The sequence below is a fragment of the Aedes albopictus genome, chromosome 2 (assembly GCF_035046485.1).
Source record: "Aedes albopictus strain Foshan chromosome 2, AalbF5, whole genome shotgun sequence".
NCBI lineage: Eukaryota > Metazoa > Arthropoda > Insecta > Diptera > Culicidae > Aedes > Aedes albopictus.
The window spans coordinates 222777110-222798444 of record NC_085137.1 but is presented as its reverse complement, the minus strand read 5'-3'; the positions used below and the strand labels follow the sequence as shown (position 1 = coordinate 222798444).

General features: G+C 39.3%; 1 protein-coding gene across 9 annotated transcripts in view; it reads right to left on the bottom strand.

The window, feature by feature from the left end:
* LOC109412936 (uncharacterized) overlaps positions 1 to 21335 on the bottom strand; it is a 118715-nt gene that overhangs the window by 65385 nt on the left and 31995 nt on the right. For 3 of the 9 annotated variants that reach the window (XM_029859591.2, XM_029859594.2, XM_062851199.1), the window contains exon 2: positions 8605 to 8847. In XM_029859591.2, coding sequence (XP_029715451.2) covers positions 8605 to 8672 — 68 coding nt within the window. In that variant the 5' untranslated portion in view covers positions 8673 to 8847. Of the gene's footprint in view, positions 1 to 8604; positions 8848 to 8978; positions 9151 to 16726; positions 17077 to 17114; positions 17223 to 21335 lie in introns of those variants that run through there. The other 6 variants (XM_062851197.1, XM_029859596.2, XM_029859593.2 and 3 more) reach the window with 6 other exon arrangements.

Genomic DNA, 21335 nt, shown 5'->3' with positions numbered 1-21335 from the left:
GGTGATTGATGTCACCGCAAGCAGAACTGCTTGTATTTGATGTAACCCTGACAATGATATTGGCGGTTATCGTCGAATTACAACGCATTAATCACCATAGGGTTGACATACGGAAGCATATTTGAACAATAGAGACAAAGTCTGGGGATAATGTAAAACGGAGTCGCAAATCGACGACGTTCTGATTGATAAACAGTTATTATCGACGTTAGTAATAATGTATCGGCAGCAGAAATCCTGAACCGACATCCTGAACGTAGCGTGCTACATATCCCAGGTCTTCACAAGTGCATATCCCATGCTTCCTCAGGTCATTGTGATTACAAAGCCCACCAGCTAAGATGAAATGATCCTCGAGCTCAAGCGTGACAAGGAACGCAAGGGCGCCGCCTACAAAAGTCTGGCGGAAGAGGTCCTTGGCGAGGGTGTTGAGGCGAGGGCTCTTACAGCGGAGTCAAATTTGAAGGAGAAACCCCTAGTCGAAAAAACTGATGCGGAAGAGCTGGTCAAGGCACTGCGGTAACAGTGCAGGGACACACGTGGCCTTGGAATAGCTACCTGTGGTGGACACTAACAAAGGAAGCTCAGGGTGAGCTAATCAGTATGCCAACTGACCTTGCACGAGCTACGGGAGGTGTGCTTCAGGTTTCTGGAACAAGAACACAAGTCATGGGACTGCAAAGGACAAGCTGGCGATGATGAGCAAATAACCGATGAAGAATTGGCGAAGATAGCAATGTCCCTTAGCGTAGATAAGGCCCCAGGTCCGGACGATGTTCCGAACCTGGCCTTATAAGTAGCTATTGCAGAGGCTCCCGAAATGTACTGGAAAAGGTTTGGATGAAGCAGAACCTGGTTCTATGGCCAAAGGCGGGGAAACCACCCGTAGACCCGTCGGCATATAGACCAATACGCTTTATCGACACGGCTTCCTCCAGAAGTCTCTCGTGATCTTATTTATTTTTTTTTAATTAAGCGGGTATCTTAAAGTGTTTCTTCAGATATATCCTAGGCATTCATTCAGGAATTTCTCCAGAGATAAAAATGAATGTATCTGGAATTTTAGTCCATGAATTGCTCTAGAAAACTTTCGAGAATTTCTTCTATGGTATCACATGGTATCACAGATATCTCCTGAAGTTTTTTTTATAAAGTTCTTGAATAAATCATCTATGGATTACTAAGAAATTCCTTCTGGGATTCCTTAAAGAATTGTTCATTAATTGTTGTGCAATTTTTGGAAGAAATTAACAAAAACCTTTAGGGGAGATATCTGAACTTACTCAACAGGTATCCGTAAAGACATACAAGGAGATATTACTGATTGAACCTCAGAAGCATTTTCTGAAAAAAAAATCCATGCAAGAATTTCTCAAAAAAATCTTGAAGAAGCCATTGGAAAATTTCCGAGAAATTTCTGAAAAAACACCATGGAAGAACTTTTGAATCAATCCCTTGCAGAAATTCTCAAAGTTCTGTAGAAGTCTCTGAAGATAGAAATATATTCTCGAATTTTAGAAGAACTACCAGCCGGAACTGCTGAAAGAATCCCTGCAGGAATTTCTGGAGAAATCTGCTGTACAATCACTTTAGAAATCTATGGAAATACTGTTGAATGAAGTTCTGAAGGAATATCTGTAGAAATCCCAAGGGAACTCTTCGAACTTCGAAGAGAAATACCTGGATTTGGATAAACTTCTCGGGAAACTCCTGGAGGAATTCCTAGAAAAAATAGTAAGGAGTTAGTGGGAATTTCATGTAGAAATGCTTCAATAAAAATTTTGAAGGATTTTCTGAAAGTATTTCAGGAGAAATCTGTGAATGAATGTCTGAAATAAAAACCTGTAGAAATACCTAGAGAAACACATAAATGGGCGTCTGCAAAGATTCCTGGAGAAAACTTTTGGGATATTTCTAAAGAAATTTCCGTAGAATTTACTGTCTGAGTCCCTGAAGAAAATTCAATATAATCTCTTATTCCTTTAGAAATATCTCGTGGCTCTTTGTAGACGCTCATCTATACGTTTCAACAGGTTTTTCCTCCAAGATTTTTATTTAACGATTTCTCATGAAAATTCCTATGAATTCTTCAATATTTTTTCTATGAATTCTAGAAGAAGTTTCTCGAGAAGTTTACCAGGTCCAGGTATTTCTCTTAAAAGTTTGAAAGAAATTTTATTCAGAGTTTCCTTCAAGAATTCTCCTGGGATTTCTTCTGATATTCCTCCAAAGATTTATTCAAAAGTATTTCCTAGGATTTTTACAGGGAGTCTAATGAAAATGTCTCCAGAAATTCCATCAGGGCTTCTTTCAAAACATCCTGCTGGGATTCTTTCTGAAATTTGAGAAGATTTCCATCTCCAGAGAATTAAGGAATTTCTTCAGGAATTTCAGCAAGGAATTCATTCAAAAGTTCTTTCATAAATTTTTTTTTAGAAATTCTTCTAAAAATTATTTTACAAATATAGAGATTTCTCGAAAATTTTCCCATGGTTTCTTCAAGAACTCTTTGAGGAATTCTTACAAGTATTTTTTTGCGATTCCATCAGAAATATCTCTTTGAATGTGTTTAAAGATTCGATACTGAATATAAGATATTGTACCATTTGGGCAGGTGTACCTATTTTGGGCACTTGCTGCTATAGCTAAGTCAATTTCAAACCGATTGATTTGAATTTTTGTATAGAGTTGGGCACGTGCAGTATCTAACTCTGTACAAAATATCAAATCAATCGGTTTGAAATTGACTTAGTTATAGCAGCAAGTGCCCAAAATAGGTACACCTGCCCAAATGGTACAAGACCTTAATCAGATATTTCACCAGGGATTTTTCAGAAGTTTTTTCAAAAATTGAACAAAAAAATACATATTTTGTCACGAACTTTCTTTAAAAAACACTCCTTGAGATATCTGTGAAAACTCATACAGAAAATTCTCGAAAGTTTTCTAGAAAAATTCCTGGACAGAAAATCCTGAAATATTTATGTTTATCTATGGAGCAATTCCTGGATGAATGCCTAGGATAATACCTAAGAGTGTAACTGAGGATACACTTTCTGGATGAATCCCTGAAGAAATTCCCGGACACGCAGAAATTTTCAATAGAATCCCTAAAGTAATTTCCGAACAAATCTCTGATGAACTTCCTGAAGAAATACCTGAATGAATTTCTGAAACAGTCTTTGGAGCATTGGTGTAATTTCCACTAATTTTTTAAACGAATTCCAAGAAGAGTAACTCCTGGTGAAGTTTCAGAAGGAACCGAAAATAAAAATCTATGGAGGGAGGCTTGTTTTTTAGGAAACCCATGTATTATTGTTAGAAGAATGGAAAGTTCTGAAGGAAATTTTAGAGGTAATTCTGAAGCAATCCATGGAAAATGTTCTGAAGAATTTTCAAGAGAAATCCGTGGAAGACTCTCTGAAACAAATTCCTGGAGGACTTCCCTAAGAAAACCATGGAGCAATAATGAAGTGCACAGACTTGCATTAAGTTTTGCTGGTGAAATGAACACATCTTAAGATGTTTCCAGGCCAAATTTGAGCAGTTTTGACCCTTTGAAGCCGGATTTTTTCCAAGCGTTATAATAGTTTTTTTCTACATATTTCTGTGATTTTGGTGCTCAACAGCATGGAAGGGGTAAAATATGATGCAGAATATTTTTTCTGAATATCCTAGGTCATCCAAACTCTTCTTGAGTTTAGATTCTGAAGTCTACGGGTGTAACAGTAGCTTCTTTCATTACACAAAGCTACGATTTGTATTTTATCATGTACGTACAGTAAGTCATTTGAATGTTAAATAGACAGTAGCATATCAGTCGGGATATCTTAGGCCTTCCAAACTGTTCTTGAGTTTAGATCCTAAAGTCTACGCGTGTAACGGTAACTTCTTTCATTATACAAAGGTACAATTTGTAATCAATCATGTCCGGTAAGTCTTCAATAGACAGTGTCCGATCAGTCGGGATATTCTAGGTCATCCAAACTGTTCTTGAGTTTAAATCCTAAAGTCTACGTATGTAACAGTAACTTCTATCATTATACAAAACTACGATGTGTATTCCATCATGTCCAGTAAGTCTTCCTTAGCTGGAAGTTCTTAGTTGTACGGAAGTTTGATAATGCTTAAATATCTCAATGGTATTTTGAAATGGCTCTGGGTTTCACAGAAGCTCACGCATCTGGGTGGGTAAGACTAGGTAAAGTATCTTTTTATAGCGCAAATGTTTCAAAGGTACAGAACAATGCCTACTAATCTTTGAAGAATATTAGTAAATTTGATTCATTATGTATCATTATTTAGTGTAAAATGCTAGCATTGCAAGTGTAGATAAAGTTGTGTACTCCATGAATGATTGGATGCCTTAAATAATCATAAATCAATCATGAAGTGACTCTTGAGAGTTGAGAGGTTCATGCTATCTAAAACGAAATCACCTCATGTTACAGTGGTTGTTTTTATCAACTAAGCTCTTCAAAGGAAGGTTGGCCCATAATATCCCAAAAAAATAATAACAACGCTTATTGTTCCTTGAACTACTATGGTCGATACAGTTGATGTAGCACTATTTAACATACTGGCAAAAGCTATCATCACAAGTGTCATCGAGCTATCATCACAAGGCCACCGAGGTAGTTTGCTAGATCTGGAATATTTCAAAACTATCTTGGAATGACTCATGAAATGCCAGGGAGATTATAGATTACTGTTGGATGTGTAATGTTACTGTTCATTGTGAGAATAACTACTGTTACTGAGAGCTAAACTTCAGGACAGTTTGGATGCCCCTAATGTCCCAAGGGTTCATAACAATATATAGTAGACTTCGGGTTGGTCCAGTAACCGCGATTAATTATGAAACGTTACTCAGTATATCAAATATGGCTGCTGTTACGAGTGTAGGCCTGAAGTTCTGAACTCCAAGGTAGTTTGGCTGACCTGGAATATACCTATAGTGTCTCTAAATGACATTTGAGATTCCAAGAGCTTTACAGATCCCACCAGATAATGCAATGCTATTATTTATGGCCAAAACACATAAAGCTATTCTTATAAATATGAAGGACTTCATTATAGGACAGTTTGAACGACCCTGAATGTCCCAAAGGTTTATAATACTCTCAAGTAGACTTCATATTGGTTCAGTAAGTGCGATTGATTATGCAACGTTACTCAGTAAATTATTTGGAATGCGACCAGGGTTTTTATAAATTGTCCCTCTGTTATTGGCTATTTCCGGTTCAAATTGGTTTTAGACGGAATTACTTAATAGCTTCCAACGTTTCGGCTCCCTGAGGAAGGCCCAAACCAAGGGCCGGAACGTTGGAAGCTATTAACCCAAGTAACACAATTTGTTATAATACTGTATATAATACATGTTTCATACAAACGTCCATGTTTTGTTTCAAATATGGAAAACGTATTTTCATACACTTATATAACCGAAAAAGCGAAAAAAATGGCGGCTTATAAAACATCTTTGATGTTACTGAAGATGTTTTTCAATACATCATTATAACATAAAATTATGTATCGAATATGTTCTCAGCAACATCATAACAACTTACTTATTACTGGCACGAAATTAATATTCATCAACCACGCACAGCAAATCAATATGGCATCTATTATAAATGCAGTATTAAGTGATGGCTCAAAATAATTGTCAGGTCTTACACATCGTTTGTAATTTAACATCTCGATGTTTGGGCACTATGGCTTAATTTCATGTGCCGTTCAAAATTTATGGTGAAATGAGAACTTTTTCTCTAGATAAATTCATTCGCTTTCCATCGGAAAGAAATAAGAAGGGAAGTTTTTTGACATTTCTGTGGTTTGTAAGAGATTTTCAAACAAATTTTCAGATATGCAACATGGTGGCTTCTTGGCAAAGTACCGTCAGAATGTTTTGGGATGTTATTTTAAATTATGATGTATTAATGATGTTCTTTTAGACTGTAAAATTTGTCTTCGTTATCAATAAAGAAATTATATTATTTCATTACATATTTAAACTGTTCCAGATGGATGATTATTGGCAGAAACATCAGTAGATGAATTAACGGCCATATATATAAATGATAGTGTGAAACTTTTTAGCAGGCACTGTAATTGGTCTGGCCTGATATACGGAAGAGCTCAAAATTTTATAAATACGTTTAAATTACGACTGCTATACATCTCAATAACATGTTTGTCGAGTACCACTTGAGTCGAATGAAATACATTGAAAAAACATCATAGCAACGTATTTTGAACATCTACTACTCAATAGCATACGACGATGTCATTTTTGGTTTTGGATTACCTGTTTTGAACATAGGTATAACAATAACAAAGTTAGAGTGCGTTTCCTAGAACAAATACCAATTAATTGATTTCGTTCGCTTCACGGGATAAAAATAGTGTAAAAACTGTGCTGGTAAGGGAGATTTAGCCGCCAGGTAAGTATCCCCAGTGATGTTTAGATGACGGGAGGCCTACCATGTAAATACAGTTGAATGATGGCGTCCATCTTTCGAGCCATGGTGACTGTGATCTGCTGATTGGTCTGCGCCAAGTTTGGTTACCTCGTTTAGCATACTTGTAGCAGCATCAATCCACAAACCATAAAATTAAAGTTGCTATCGACTTGTATTTTTAAGTGAAAGAGATGTTTCTTAAATAATGATTAAATCAGTGAGAAGAGATAGCAAACTAATAATGTTGTACATTAACGTATTTAGTACGTAAAAACAACGTTTTAATAACATGTTTGATCTCAAAGGTTATAACTATGTGCTGCTGATGTTATACAAAACATCTTCAATTGAAGTTAGACGGTGATATAAATATCTTGTGTAACCAACGTTAAATTTACGTTATTTTAACTTGTAGTGAGGATGATTACATTTTTCAGTAACTTGTTATTGCCAAACAGAGTTAAAACATGATTTCAACATAATATGTGTACAAATACGATTATAGTACTATACTACAACGTCTTTTTTAAAGTTTATTCTCAAAGATGTTTTCTGTGTTACTTGGGAAGTAATTCCGCCTAAAACCAATTTTGACCGGAAATAGCCAATAACAGAGTTACTCAGTAAAACAGATAGGGTCACTGTTACGAGTGTAGACCTGAAGTTCTGAACTGCAAGGTAGTTTGGCTAACCTGGAATATCCCTGTAGTGTCTGAATAATTGTGAAAGTGCTCAAAGAACACTAAGTTGAAGAGAGGCAGGCCAAATCTCAGTGGGGACGTAGATTCATAAAGAAGAAGAAGAAGAAGACTATAAATAACATTGTTGATTTCAAGAGCTTCACGGATTCCAGCAGATTATGTAATGCTATTATTTATGGCGGAAGCACAAAAACTTATTCTTGTAGATTTGAAGGACTTCGTTATAGGACAGTTTAGACGACTCTGAATATCCCAAAGGTTTATAATATTATCAAGAAAATCGGGTTAAGTACGGTTCCTTTGAATTCCACTAAGAATTTGCATCCTTTGACAGATACGTATTTCGACCTCAACTGTAAGGTCGTCTTCAGTGTCTTGTACTTGACTCGACTCAAGTACAAGACACTGAAGACGACCTTACAGTTGAGGTCGAAATACGTATCTGTCAAAGGATGCAAATTCTTAGTGGAATTCAAAGGAACCGTACTTAACCCGATTTTCTTTTTATTTACAGATATTCCCCTAACAAGCCCAGGTTAATCATCATCAATATTATCAAGTAGACTTCATATTGGTCCAGTAAGCGCGGTTGATTATGCAACGTTACTCAGTATAACAGATATGGCTACTGTTACGACTGTAGACCTGAAGTTCTGAACTTCAAGGTAGTTTGGATGACCTGGAATTTCCCTATAGTGTCTATAAATGACATTATAGATTTCAATAGCTTCACGGATTCCAGTAGATTATGTGATTCTATTAGTAATGGCGGAAATACATAAAATTATTCTTGTAGATTTGAAGGCGTGTAGTAAGACAGTTTGGAATACCTAGAACATCCCAGAATACGAAACACCTTCTAATATTCTTGACGAAGATTAAATGATAACATATGAACGTAATCTATATCCAAATTCAGCTTTTAGAGCAACTGGTATGTCAATTAGTTCGTTTCTCCAAACTTTAAGGTGTTCGGGGTGTTCTAGGTTGTCAGTGAAGTCTCAAATACAAGTATTCCTATTTTTCCCTAATAGAGGACTGAATTTGCAACTTTGCCGAAGAAAGTATTCTGTTTTATTTAATGTGTGAATTTACACAGCCGTTTTTATGTTGGGGTCATAAATGACCTCTCCAGCTTCAAAGGGTTAATGCATGAATTGCAGAGTTCCAGTCCAGCCGTATTTCGGTGTCCCAATTATTGTGGATACAGGCTTTATCTGAACCATGACATATCCAGCCGACTGAATCTACTTAGATGTCGTGATAAAAAACAAAAAAGGGTGATCTGACTGTTTGCAACACCGTTCGCATAACCTGATAAATATGAAAAATGGAAGCCGAATATAACAGCAATGCAAAAACAAATGTTGTACAAATATTGCTATATGTAATGCAAAAATTTCACATGTGTGAACACAAAGGCTACAAATGATACTTACTCTTCCGACTTCTCTGAAGCATTATCCTTGTCCTTTTTGGTTTGTCCCGAACTACAGTAGTTCCCCATTTTGTAGCGGCAGTCCTTACTCTGGCGTTGTGCTGCTCTCTCCCTTATCCTCTGAACTTTCTCTTCCAACAATCGCAACTAAGCGCAGCTTCCACAGATTTTAATTTTCACCTTAATCACTATCATTGCATATGTTTTCACATTTCCTTAAAATTTTGAACCTGTATACTTTCATCTGCAAAGCACCATGTATAAAAAAATAGCATCAAGATCTATATCTGACACCACACCCCCCAAAACATTTTTTTTTTCACGTAAATAAGCACGTTCAGACTGGAAGCACGTCAACAAACTGGCTAAAACCACCGGAGTATCCTCTCGTAGGAACGACGGGTTCTCTTATCTTCCGGACCACTTCACCGCGATGTCGGGCCCAACTTCCTTTATGGTCATCATTTATTTCTTCGACACTTCGCTCAATTTTCCGCTTCATCGATTCGCTCCAGATGGAGCACTAATGCTGCAACGTCAGATAACACTGTTTTCACTTCACACAGCCGGCCGCGGCCAGCAGCCTGTTCGCCGAGCCCTCTTCGCAGTAGGTTCGATACGGCCGCTATCCGTACAGCAGAGGGGTGTTTGGGGTAATAGGCACTAGGGAGCGAGCTCTTTTTTTTATCTTTTTTTTTTGTGATTGTATACCTCAAAGACACTTGCACTATACAATAACTGGAACAGCTAATGAAAAATCGTCAATCGTACAGAGTCGAAAACTGCATATAACCCCACACACTCCTAGGTTTTTCTCGCTCCCGTAGACTTTTCACGGTCCCCCATCTTCGTTGAAACATTCGCTTTGATCCTCTTCAACACAACCACCCCCAACCAGCCAGCAACAACGGACGGCAATGCAATGGCGCGTCGCGTAGCCTCTCACCATCAACCATGGCCACGACGACGTCCAGACATGGCAATTAGTTGTCCCGTGGCACCCATGTGGACCAATTTAGTTGCTTCTCCCTCCCCCTAATAAAGCGAGCATTAGCGGTGCACTGCTATATGTAGATATTTGTGTCCTTGATGACATGACGTCACATCGCCCGCTATCGATGGGGTTCGAAACAACGACGATGTCGTCGTGGTTGTTGTTGTCTTCGTTGTCGTCACCATCATCATATCGTGAGTATGATCAATTATTGTTCAGTCATGTGTGACGTAGGCTTGCTTTGCTCAGTACTTGAGCCTTACATATTTCCATGTGTATCTCTCTGAGGGATGTAAATAAAATAAAGATATAAATATAAAGTGGATCTTTGGGGCCAGAGGGTCATATGTACATGATGATGATGATTATAGTGTCACCATAAAGTTAAGTAAAAAATAAAATCGTGTTAAGTACTGTTTCTTTGAATTCCACTAAGAATTTGCATCCTTTGACAGATACGTATTTCGACCTCAACTGTAAGGTCGTCTTCAGTATCTTGTACTCGAGTCTAGAGTACGATAAAAGCAGCTGGGACCTACGTTGGGTTGGGGCAGCAGGGACTATAGTCTTGGGGCCTGACAAACCCCCCCGCTTGCAAGTCAGCCGCATAGTCGCCGGCTAAGAATAGGACTACTAACCCCAATTCATGACCGTGTAGTTGAACGGCTTGAAATAGCACTACGGACCACCTGTTCCGGGGGTAAAAGTCCACCAAACAGGTAACCCCAATCCAAGGTGTCAGGTGACCCGTGCTGAGGGATGAATGGTTGAGGGGGTTTAAAACATGCTCGATCTTTAACGGAGCCCGTAGCGTGGGTTGATCACCTTTTTGGGTTGCGTTGCGACGAAAGATCTACCAAATCGAACCGTAGTCCTAACTGCTTCCAACTAGTGGAACAGCATATTTTAGTAAACAAAGGAAAACACTTTGGTCCTTATTACATTTTACACCTTGTTGAAAGTGAAAGGTCTCGGTTTTAGGTGTGGCCGAGATGGATCTTGAAACAAGGAAACATGGGTTCCTAATCTTTTATTCGGTGTACACTGCTTTGAAACAGAAAGGACTAGGGTTCCGATGCATGGTCAATATCGGTGTCATTTCTTGACGTTCTCGTTAAGGGATCCGATTTTGACTGAAAAAGGAGCGTGTTAAAAGCGGAACCTATCAATCGGAATCCTTCCTTGCGATTATGTTGAAAATGACTGCTGTAACAAAACCGAATACTTTATAACTTCTCAATGGTGATAAAGTAATACGACATGCACTATACAAAGGACACGGGGTATACCACAATAGATCAAATATTGGTCGCAGTGGTTATGTCCCGAACAGAGAAAAAAAAACAATTCAAGGTTTCAAACGACCCGTGCCAAGGAATGAGTGATCGAGGAGGTGAAAAAGATGCTCGTACCTGGGCACCCCCCACAGTAAGCTGTCTTCTATCGCGTCAATGCAGGGCTCTGGCGTGGTGGACCTTATTTCCCGTGCGACTCGTGGGATCAACAATGAGCAAAAATTTAAAAATCAGAACATAGGTGGAAGTAGTGGTGCGATCTACCCCTTCGCAAGAAGCGGGTTGATGAGGTCTCCGACAAGGAGAAGTGAGGAGGTAGGCGCTGGGAGCTGCGTACGCAGCTCAAGCGTAGGAGCTCCAGTCCACTTCCCGGCAACCCAGCCGGTGGAGACTATGGGCGGAGCGTGGCTGCTGAGGGCCGTCAGCCAAAAAAAAACAAAGGACGGTCCGCAATAGAGGTGGCTGAGCAGCAGCTTGGCAAAATCATGTACTTTGCGTCCACTAAGCCGAATATAAGCAAGGATCTGAAAACGGCCTTGCTTCGACTTAGGGTGTCGATCGACGAGGCCAAGCAGGAGCACGCGGTACTCGCGTTGCTGACTGCTGCAGCGGCGGAGCCTGCAAAGGAAAAAGTGTCGAAGCTTACTCAAACGAAGGACTTCTCCTTCGCTGGAAGTCCGAAACAAGTGGAAGCGATTGCTCGTGACAAACGGGGCAAGCGATGAGCTGTCTTGCGGTGCCCGCAATGCGAGGAGAATACTTACCCCGAAAGTCGGCAGTAATGCCGGCAAGTCGAACCCCAGCCAGGTGTCCTGGAAAGCTGGGAATGGTGGGCCTGAAAAGGCTGACCCGTCCCGGAAGGATGGAAGCAAGGTGTTGCGACCGTTGGTAGGCCCTCAACAACCACAGAGCAGGGCGCACCTAGGGAAGGGCCCCCCTTGGACGAAGGTAAAGCGGAAGAAGAAGAAGTCAAAGTCGCAGGTAGAAGAAGCAAGGGTAGCCAAACCAGGTCGTAAAAGAGTAGATGATAAGCGTGAGAAAAGCGACGCGCTCGTCATCAAGACCGAGCAGTCGAAGTACTCGGACGTCTTGAAGGTGATGCGAAGCATCGCCAAGCTCGTGGATCTGGAAGCCGACGTGCGCAGTATCAGACGTACTCGTACGGGCGAGATGATCCTGGAGCTGAAGTGCGATAAGGAGCGCAAGGGTGCCGCCCACAAACTTTTGTGGAAGAGGTCCTTGGCGAAGGGGTAGAGTGAGGTGAGGGTTCTCACATAAAATGCAACTTTGAAGGCGAAAACCCTAGACGATGTCACCGAAGTGGAAGAGCTCGTCACGGCACTGCAGTAACGTAGAGATGGGCGAACCGTTCGCGAACGGTTCCGAAGAACTAGTTCTAAAGAGAGAATGAATGAACTGTCGTTCGTATTAAAAGAACGGTAGTTCTCCGTTCTATAAAAAAAAACAGCGAAAATGAATGTCTCGCAGGCTGTTCATTCAGTCTTTTCAATGAATGAATATTGGGTTCTGTAAGAGCTAATGTTATATATGATCTACCCAACCCTCTCACAAAAGAGTACTCAGATGACATGCAGCCGGTCAAATAACGGCAGTTGATAAATAATGGGTCAATCTACAGTATCACAAATCCTACATATTCTTGCGGAGATGGATTTGCTTTGTTATGTTGTCACGTAAATAACACGGCAACGTACAAACGCCGAACTTTGGTTTACAAAACAACCATAAGAACTATTGAACGGAAGAACGGTACAAAAGAACTAGTTCTTTCTGAGGAGCTGTTCAATTGAGAATGGTTCCGCTAACAGAACTGTTTTGCCCATCTCTAAGTAACAGGCCTTCTATGGGCTCCACAAGATTCTGCGGTCGAAAAAGATTCACCCTCGCACCAAATGTACCATGTACGTATAAAACGCTGATACAACCCGTGGTTCTCTACGGGCACGAGACCTTGGCTATGCTCGAGGAAGACATGCAAGCACTCGAAGTATTCAAGGTGCATGTACTTAGGGCCATCTTTGGCAGTGTGCAGGAGAACGGTGTGTGGCAGCGAAGAATGTATCACGAGTTCACTGCACTCTACGGTGAACCTATCATCCGGATGGCGGCAAAAGCTAGATGGTTACGATGAGCGAGACATGTTATGAGAATGCCGGACAACAACCATGCAAAGCTGGTAGGATGGTACAAGAAGACCTGGAAGGCAGCGTGCATGGTGGGCGGACCAGGTACAGAACGATCTAGCAAGTGTGGGACGCGGCCGAGGATGGAGGACTGCAACCACGAACCGAGTGTTGCGATGAAGAATTGTTGATTCAGCTTAATTGTGGTTTTAATGTAATTCTAAATAAATGAAATGAATGAATGAATAAATACTAGATTTCTGCAGCAACAAATTCTTCAGAATTTTATTCAAAAGTTCAACTATTAGTTTTGTATCATGTAGGATAGTGGACGTATGTATTTTGTCCGGGGCAGGTATTTTGGGCCACCCAGGGAATTTTATTTCATTTATCATATAAGGTACATCGGGGCAAGTTGAAACGGGTGGAGCAGTTTTGATTTTTCTTAACCGTTGTGTGGCCAGCTAGAAAACACCCTTACAATACCGGCAGGGTCCCAGGTACTCCGTGAAATTTCTAAAATGTTTGGCTCATTCAACTCAAAAACTCATTACTAATCGAGATAAATAAAATTCGGTTGTACCGTGGGTGCCGGATGATCCGGATTTTCGGGTCCACGTTTTTATACAATACAATGTATGAATTTTTCGATGGGTTAGTAGCAATGACGATATCAATCATCCTAAAATTACCTCAGCATATAATCTCTGGCCAGCCTGGAACCATAAAACGTGTTGACCCGTAAGGCCATGGTTAAACACTGTAAGATATTCTAATCTCAACAATTAGCGTTTCAATATGGTATAAAGACATGCTCTCAAAAATTTTGATTTTCCGAAAACCACGGTAATCTGATCAGATCCAACCGGATATTTTCTCGATAGATAATGAGTTTCTGAGTAAAATGAACCAAAAAACTCTGAAATCGATGAAAAATTGACTGAGATATGATCATTTCAATTTCGTGGGTAGCCGGGTACCCTGCCGGCATCCCACGTATTAAAAAAATGCCTGCCCTTCTTCCCTTGAAAATTCGATCAACCTTATCAAAAGATATATATTCACGAGTTCTTAGATATAGTCGAGTATCAGCTTTCTAGTCTCAATAATCATTCAGAAATTGATATACATGCAGTGTATCAAACAATTGGGCTCTTTAGGGGTATCCAAATTATTTCATAACCCGATTCTCCGCCCAAAAATTAGTCGAAATCCAAAATTTCATAATTTTTGGAGTCCGGGAACTATTTTTAAAATTCATTTAAAGGTTGTATGGGGATTTTTTTTTTGTTCGGGTCGAACTGTCATTTTATCGATTGAACTGTCATTCTATCCACGAAAACTGTTTTGTTAATTTAACCATCAAAACAAAGGTATTGGAATCCAATAAATTCACGTCATATTCAGAAAAATAAGCTCTTTCGATTAGGCTATAGAAAATAGCAATATTTTATTCACTAAACAACCCAATTGTCCGTACAGTAATTTTTTGTCAAAATAATTTTTCATTCAAATGTTTATAACTTTTTTATGCGTCGATCAAAAACGCTGAAATTTTGACCAATCATGAATCATGTATTAAAGCTCCATTGGTAAAATTTTGAGCGAGATCGAATAAGTTTTCTAAAAATAATAGAACTTTGAGTAAAACTTTTAAGATTTTTGAACAAATTTTTAAAACATTATATCTCAATATATACTCAATGATTTTTTTTTTTATTTTTTTTGTGTTACATCTTATACCTATGGCTTTCATATGCAGATATGTTTGAGGTTTTATATTCACTACAAAAAATATGAAAAATGTGCTTATGTAGTTGAAGCTGTTTAAAAATTTACCATATTTTGCACATATAATCTGCCAAACATTTTCCACCAATAAAAGTGCAATAACTGAACGAAAAACTCATAGGACCTACTCTTCGTATGTAGTTTAGTAGGTTCTGTATAAAAATATTACATAAAGAGAGTTTAAAAAAGTTGAAAACACTTGGCACTTTTATTGATCAAAATATGATAAAATTCCAAATGACACTCTGAACATATTCAGATGTTTCATATTATTATTTTGACAAAAAATTATTCTACGGACAATTGTTTGATATACTGTATGATCTTAGCTTACTAATAACTTTTTGAATAAGTCAAAAAAATTAGATCACATGTTTTTATTAGTATTTTTAACGTTGTTACAATAGAAATACTCTAGAACGCCAATGGCGCTGTACTCAGTTTTCCTCTTTAATTATTTTAATAACCTTAGTTGTAATAATTGATTGTTTTTAAGTGCCCATCTTGTAGAGGACCTTTTGTTTTGGTAAACAAAATTTATTTGGCACTTACAGTACCGCTACTGACTCTGTAAGGGCGAGGCAAACTAGATGTTAGTCACACGAATAGTCGCGACATTGGATTTCTGTGGCTGGTTATTCTAATTTTGTAACTGTAATATGGGTGCATTTACAAAAAATATGTGATTAGAACCATGAAAGTAAAATATTTGCATTTTATGGTCTGGTCATTGGCATCGTTTGCGAAATAGACGGAGTTTTTTCCAAGACAAACCAAACTTCAAGAAGCAATTCCAGCAATGCACAATAAATCCATCGAAGATAAGCTCCATCCCCAATTGTTTGACAAACTATTAACCAAAATGTTTATAATAAAGGTACTCACTAAACAGATTAAATTTCTGCGAAAGCCATGATTTTCAGCTTATTTGAAATGTTTCACGATTTTGCAAATGAAATAATCAAAAATTGCCTTGATGATCGCTACGTTTAATCAGTTTTATTGATTGATTGATTTGTCTTTATTAGAGAGACTTTCAGCCCTTGACTGGTTCGTCTCTTTAATCAGTTTTATCAGTTTACGCTGTTAAGTGAATTCCCCTAATATATAATAATATTATATTTATATTTCATAATTATTATTATTACTTTTAATAAATAATATTACTTTATTGAAAACCATTTACCACTAGAGTGGCATTCGTGTCGATCTTCATAATATTCTTACAAAAATTATCGCAAAATGTCCTACAGGGTACCGTAGATAGTTGCGTAAGTAGCATAAAGTTATGAGCACCCTGCTGAACAAATGTAGCATTCTCTTTAATTCGCTTGGAAATACGTTCATTGTCGCATAAGAAGCTTGAACAAAGCATCCTTTATACATTTCACCATTATCCTTGCGAGGATTTTATTTTAATATTCTATAGATATAAAAAAAATGCCCACAAACCTAAACTCCCTTTTTACCAACAGCTCGTTTTGTCACTTACATAATTTTGCTTCCAGATATATCGACAATGATTTTTCTTAAGGGCCCAACTGACTTGATCGATTTTTGTTCGTTGACTCTCTTTTTCGCTAATAACTTGATCAAAACAAACAAAATCATTATTCTTTTTGTTTCTAGAGCAAGATGTAGTCTTCGTCTTCGCATTTCAACCATAAAATCTTTGGAAAACTTAATACACTTTCCGTTATAACACAAAGAGAGGATCAATGAAGAGAAATCGAAAATGTCAGTTAGGCCCTAATAAAGAATCAGTGTCGATATCTATATCAATTTTTTGTTATGATCTTATACTGCTTTTTCAACAAATAACAAGTATATAGCCCGTCAAAAGATCAAGAGATTCGTATAGGATGCAGGACCATTTGTATAAAATTGACTGAGTTATACCGCAATGTTCCCAAAATAGGGTTCCCTGTCCAAATGGTTATCCAGTTATTGCCAGAGCAACAGTATAATTGAAAGTTCTGCTTCGCATTCAATCCGTAATAACACCTTTCACTATTGTGATCAACTAGATCGAACCAGCATTTAGAGCACTGAAGAATTCACGCCGTTGTAATTGATTCAACTGTCTCCGAACAGAATGTGACCGAGCGAACACAAACGATGCACGTTATCGACTGTAATAGTGCAGTGCAAGGTCAATTTGAGCGTTGAAAGATGGTTAGTTCTTTGCTTATTGCATGTTTTCGATAAAACACTGGATCACGAAACGCAGTTAATATCACACAAACAAACATTACTGATGTCTTCAGCTGTGCACGAAACGATTTACCGAAGCCGGACGTCCAACTCTCTCTCTCGCGTACCGTGTAGTGCGACGCCGTTCGTTATCGGACGCCCAGGAGAACTATTCGCTTTCTTTCCTACAGCTTAGTGATAACCGGCAGTCATTCGAGGGGTTTCCAGGACGTGCATCGCGGTGCACTCGGCATATATTGATCATCGAAAGTTGATCGCAGTTATTTTCTGGAGCCCATAGGAGGCCCGACTTCCACTGATGACCGCCTTCGGATTTCACGACTCACAGGTCAAGTTTGACAGGTGTTGGTCCTGCTGTTTTCCATAGACTTCCGTCCTGACAGTAAATTTACTTACCTTACCGGTCAGACTAAGGCCTGATTGTCATCTGCTCCACGTAGGAGCCGCTTCCATTCCACTCGGTCCATGGCTGTGCGTCTCCAGTTCCGCACTCTACGAAGGGTCCGCACAAGGGTCCGCACTTGGGTCCGCAGATCGTCCTCCACTAAATCGACCCACCTAGCTCGCTGCGCACCACGTCTTCTTGTACCGGTCGGATGGCTCTCGGATGGCCTCCCGAATTCGCGGTGTGGACGATGGTTGGTTCTCTCAGCAGCTGATGTTGCTTGTCGTTCATTCGCCTTGTCGAAGTTCCGTCTTCCATGTGCACTGCACCGTATATGGTACGCAACACCTTCCGTTCGAAAACTCCAAGGGCGCGTTGGTCCTCTGCACGTAGGGTCCATGTTTCGTGCCCATAGACAACGACCGGTCTAATCAGCGTTTTGTAGATGGTTAACTTCGTGTGACGGCGAACTTTGTTCGATCGTAGAGTTCTGCGGAGAACAAAGTAAGCTCGATTTCCTGCCACAATGCGTCTCTGATTTTTTCTGCTGGTATATCGTTGCTGGCGGTCACCAGTGAGCCCAGGTACACGAACTCTTCAACCGCCTCGATTTCATCAACGTCGACAGAAATTCGGGGTGGCGGGCGCGGTGATTACTCCCTCTTTGCCATCATGTACTTTGGTCTTCGACACATTAATGACTCCTCCTCCAAATTAATGACTAATCCGATTCCCCTAGTTCCATTCTTTAGTCGGATGTACGTTTCCGGCATCATCTCAAATTTGCGAGCTACAATATCAATATCATCAGCGAAACCAAGCAGCTGAACGGACTTCGTGACCGGAATAACCGGAAATTTAACACAGCAAGCCCCATTTGATTTGACATTTCGTTTCAGCTCCGTACTAGGATCCGGAATAAAGCGACGCTTTATTATTTCTTGAGCGATTCCTTGCCTGAATTATCCACGCATCGAAATAGGCCAAGAAATTTCTTGCGACCTCCGTACTACCCATAAAGCAATGTTAAACAACAAGCACGACAGACCATCGGCTTGCCGTAAGCCTCTGCGAGATTCGAAGGGACTCGAGAGTGTCCTTAATACCGAAACTATGCATATCACTCGATCCATCGTCGTCTTGATCAATAGTATCACTTTATCCGGGAATCCGTATTCGTGCATAATCTGCCATAGCTGGTCTCGTTGTATAGGATTGCATCATACGCCGATTTGAAATCGATGAACAAGTGATGTGTGGGCACGTTGTATTCGTGGCATTTCTGCAACAAATGACGGATGGCGAACATCTGGTCCGTTGTAGCGCGTTCACCCATGAATTCAGCCTGATATTACCCCAGGAACTGTCTTGCAATCGGTGATAGATCGCGGCATAAAATTTTTGTAGGCAGCGCTCAGTACAGACAATTCAACTTGTCATTCTTTTTGTAGATAGGACAGAGAATACCTTCCATCCATTCCTCCGGTAATACCTCCTCCTTCCAAATCTTGGTAATGACCCAGTGTGTTTAAGAAGCTCGCTTGGTAGTTGATCTGCTCCAGCGGCCTCGTTGTTTTCCAATCTTCTCCTCAATCTCTTGACAGTAAACTTGCGCTCGTCAAATTTCAATCAGTTTCAATTTACCAATCTTAACAAGAAAATCAAAATATCGTTCGCAAGTAGTTTTGTTGAATCTTCTGTAACTTGTAATAATAAAGTGGGTCATACTAATGCATGTGTTATGCAAGCTTGAAGTTTTCAGAAAACATTCTTGTAATTACACTAAGGTCTTTTTTACACGTTTTTTTTTACACGGTTTTTTACACGGCTTTTTTACACGGTTTCTCGAATTAACACGGGTTTTTCAACTTTCTCGGGCTAAGTGTCTAGAAGGGAACTCTTACTGAAATGAAGAAAGGGGATTTATGGGAAAGGGTTGCAAGGAAGTTGAAAAGTGGTATGAGGTGGAGGCGGATGATGATGTAAGAGGTCTGCTGGAAAGGGATGTGTAGTGGGAAGGGGGGAGGGTCTGTTTGTTGAAGGGGGGGAGCGGGGGGTTAATATATGGGGCTAGGAGGGGTTAAATGGGGCTTTCCTAAAGGTGATTTCTGGAGTATGATTCAGCGTCCTACAGGTCCATGGAGCATAGTTCTGAAGAGAAGTAATTTTCAAGGATATTCTAGGGCATCCTAGAACTTCCGCGAATAAAGACCTTATAATCTACAAGCGTAATCGATGCATTGTAGTCACATTACTGATACGGTGCAACATCCTACATGTTCTTAGAGCATAGTTCTGTAGAAACGTAGTTTTCAAAGACATTCTAAGACCTTCAAGAACTTCCGAGAGTACAGGCCTGAAAATCTACGAGCGTAATCAATTAATTTATGCTATATTATTGATGCGGTGTAACATCCTACAGATCCATGGAGCATGGTTCTGTAGAAAACTATTTCCAAAATATGCTCTAGGTCGTCCAAGAACGTCCGCGAATTAATAATTCAAGATCTACAAGCGCAACAAATGGATTTTTGTTACATTACTGATAAGGTGTAACATCCCACAGGTCCATGGAGCATAGTTCTAAAGAGATGTAATTTTCAAGGATATTCTCGGGCATCCAAGAGCTTCCGCGAGCAGTGGCCTTAAGATCGACAAGCGTAATCGATGGATTGTAGTTACATTACTGATACGGTGCAACATCCTACAGGTCCTTAGAGCATAGTTCTGTAGTTTTCAAAGACATTCTATGACCTCCAAGAACTTCCGCGAGTACAGGCCTGAAAATCTACGAGCGTAATCAATTAATTGTTGCTATATTACTGATGTGGTGTAACATCGTGCAGGTCCATGGAGCATAGTTCTGAAGAGAAGTTATTTTCAAGGATATTTTAAGACATCCAAGAACTTCCGCGAATAAAGGTCTTAAGATCTACAAGCGTAATCGATGGATTGGAGTCACATTACTGATACGGTGCAACATCCTACAGGTCCTTACAGCATAGTTCTGTAGAGACGTAGTTTTTAAAGACATTCTAAGATCTCCAATACCTTCCGAGACTACAGACCTGAAAATCTACAAGCATAATCAATTAATTTATGCTATATTTTTGATGTAACATCCTACAGGTCCATGGAGCATAGTTCTGCAGATAAGTAATGTTCAAGGATACCCAACCAACAAATTGATTCATATAACTTTGCTAGAACTGTGCTAAGTGAACTCTTATCCGCCCAAAACACATTGTATACGATGCACCAAATATGCTCTATTCGCACAAATTTGGAGGCCATATACGTACATTTTGAGAGAACCACTTTGAGTTATACAATTTCAGGCGAATTCATTTGGCATGTAATATAACTTCGCTTTATAACTTTGCTTGGCAATATATACGATTTTATTTTCACATGTTCAAAAATTTTAAAAAAAGTTTTCAAGGCTCGATTTTCCTACCTACAGCTGATTAATTAAATACCCTACCACTGTGCCAATTACTGACTGTTGTTGGAAGTAAAATTTAAGCAGTTATAAATAATTAGGAGGCTGGTATGAATGGATACAAGTGCCAGTATTGGGTGATAAAGTTGTACACTCCAACTCACCCAACAAATTGGTTGACGTTATCTCTGTCGCAGCTCAGTAATGTGAATATTTATTCGTTGAAAAAAAAATGTTTAAAATGCACAGATTTGCTCTATCAGTAGAAATTTTGAAGGTAATACGTACATATTGACAATATCATTTTGATATATACAATTCTAGTCGAATCCATTCGGCGTATTATATAATTTCAAATATAACTTGGTGTGAGCTTTTATATGATTTCGTTTTTACAAACAATGAAATATCAATAAGTCGTGACCGACTCTTGGTTAAAAGTGTGAATGTTGATAAATAGTGATAAA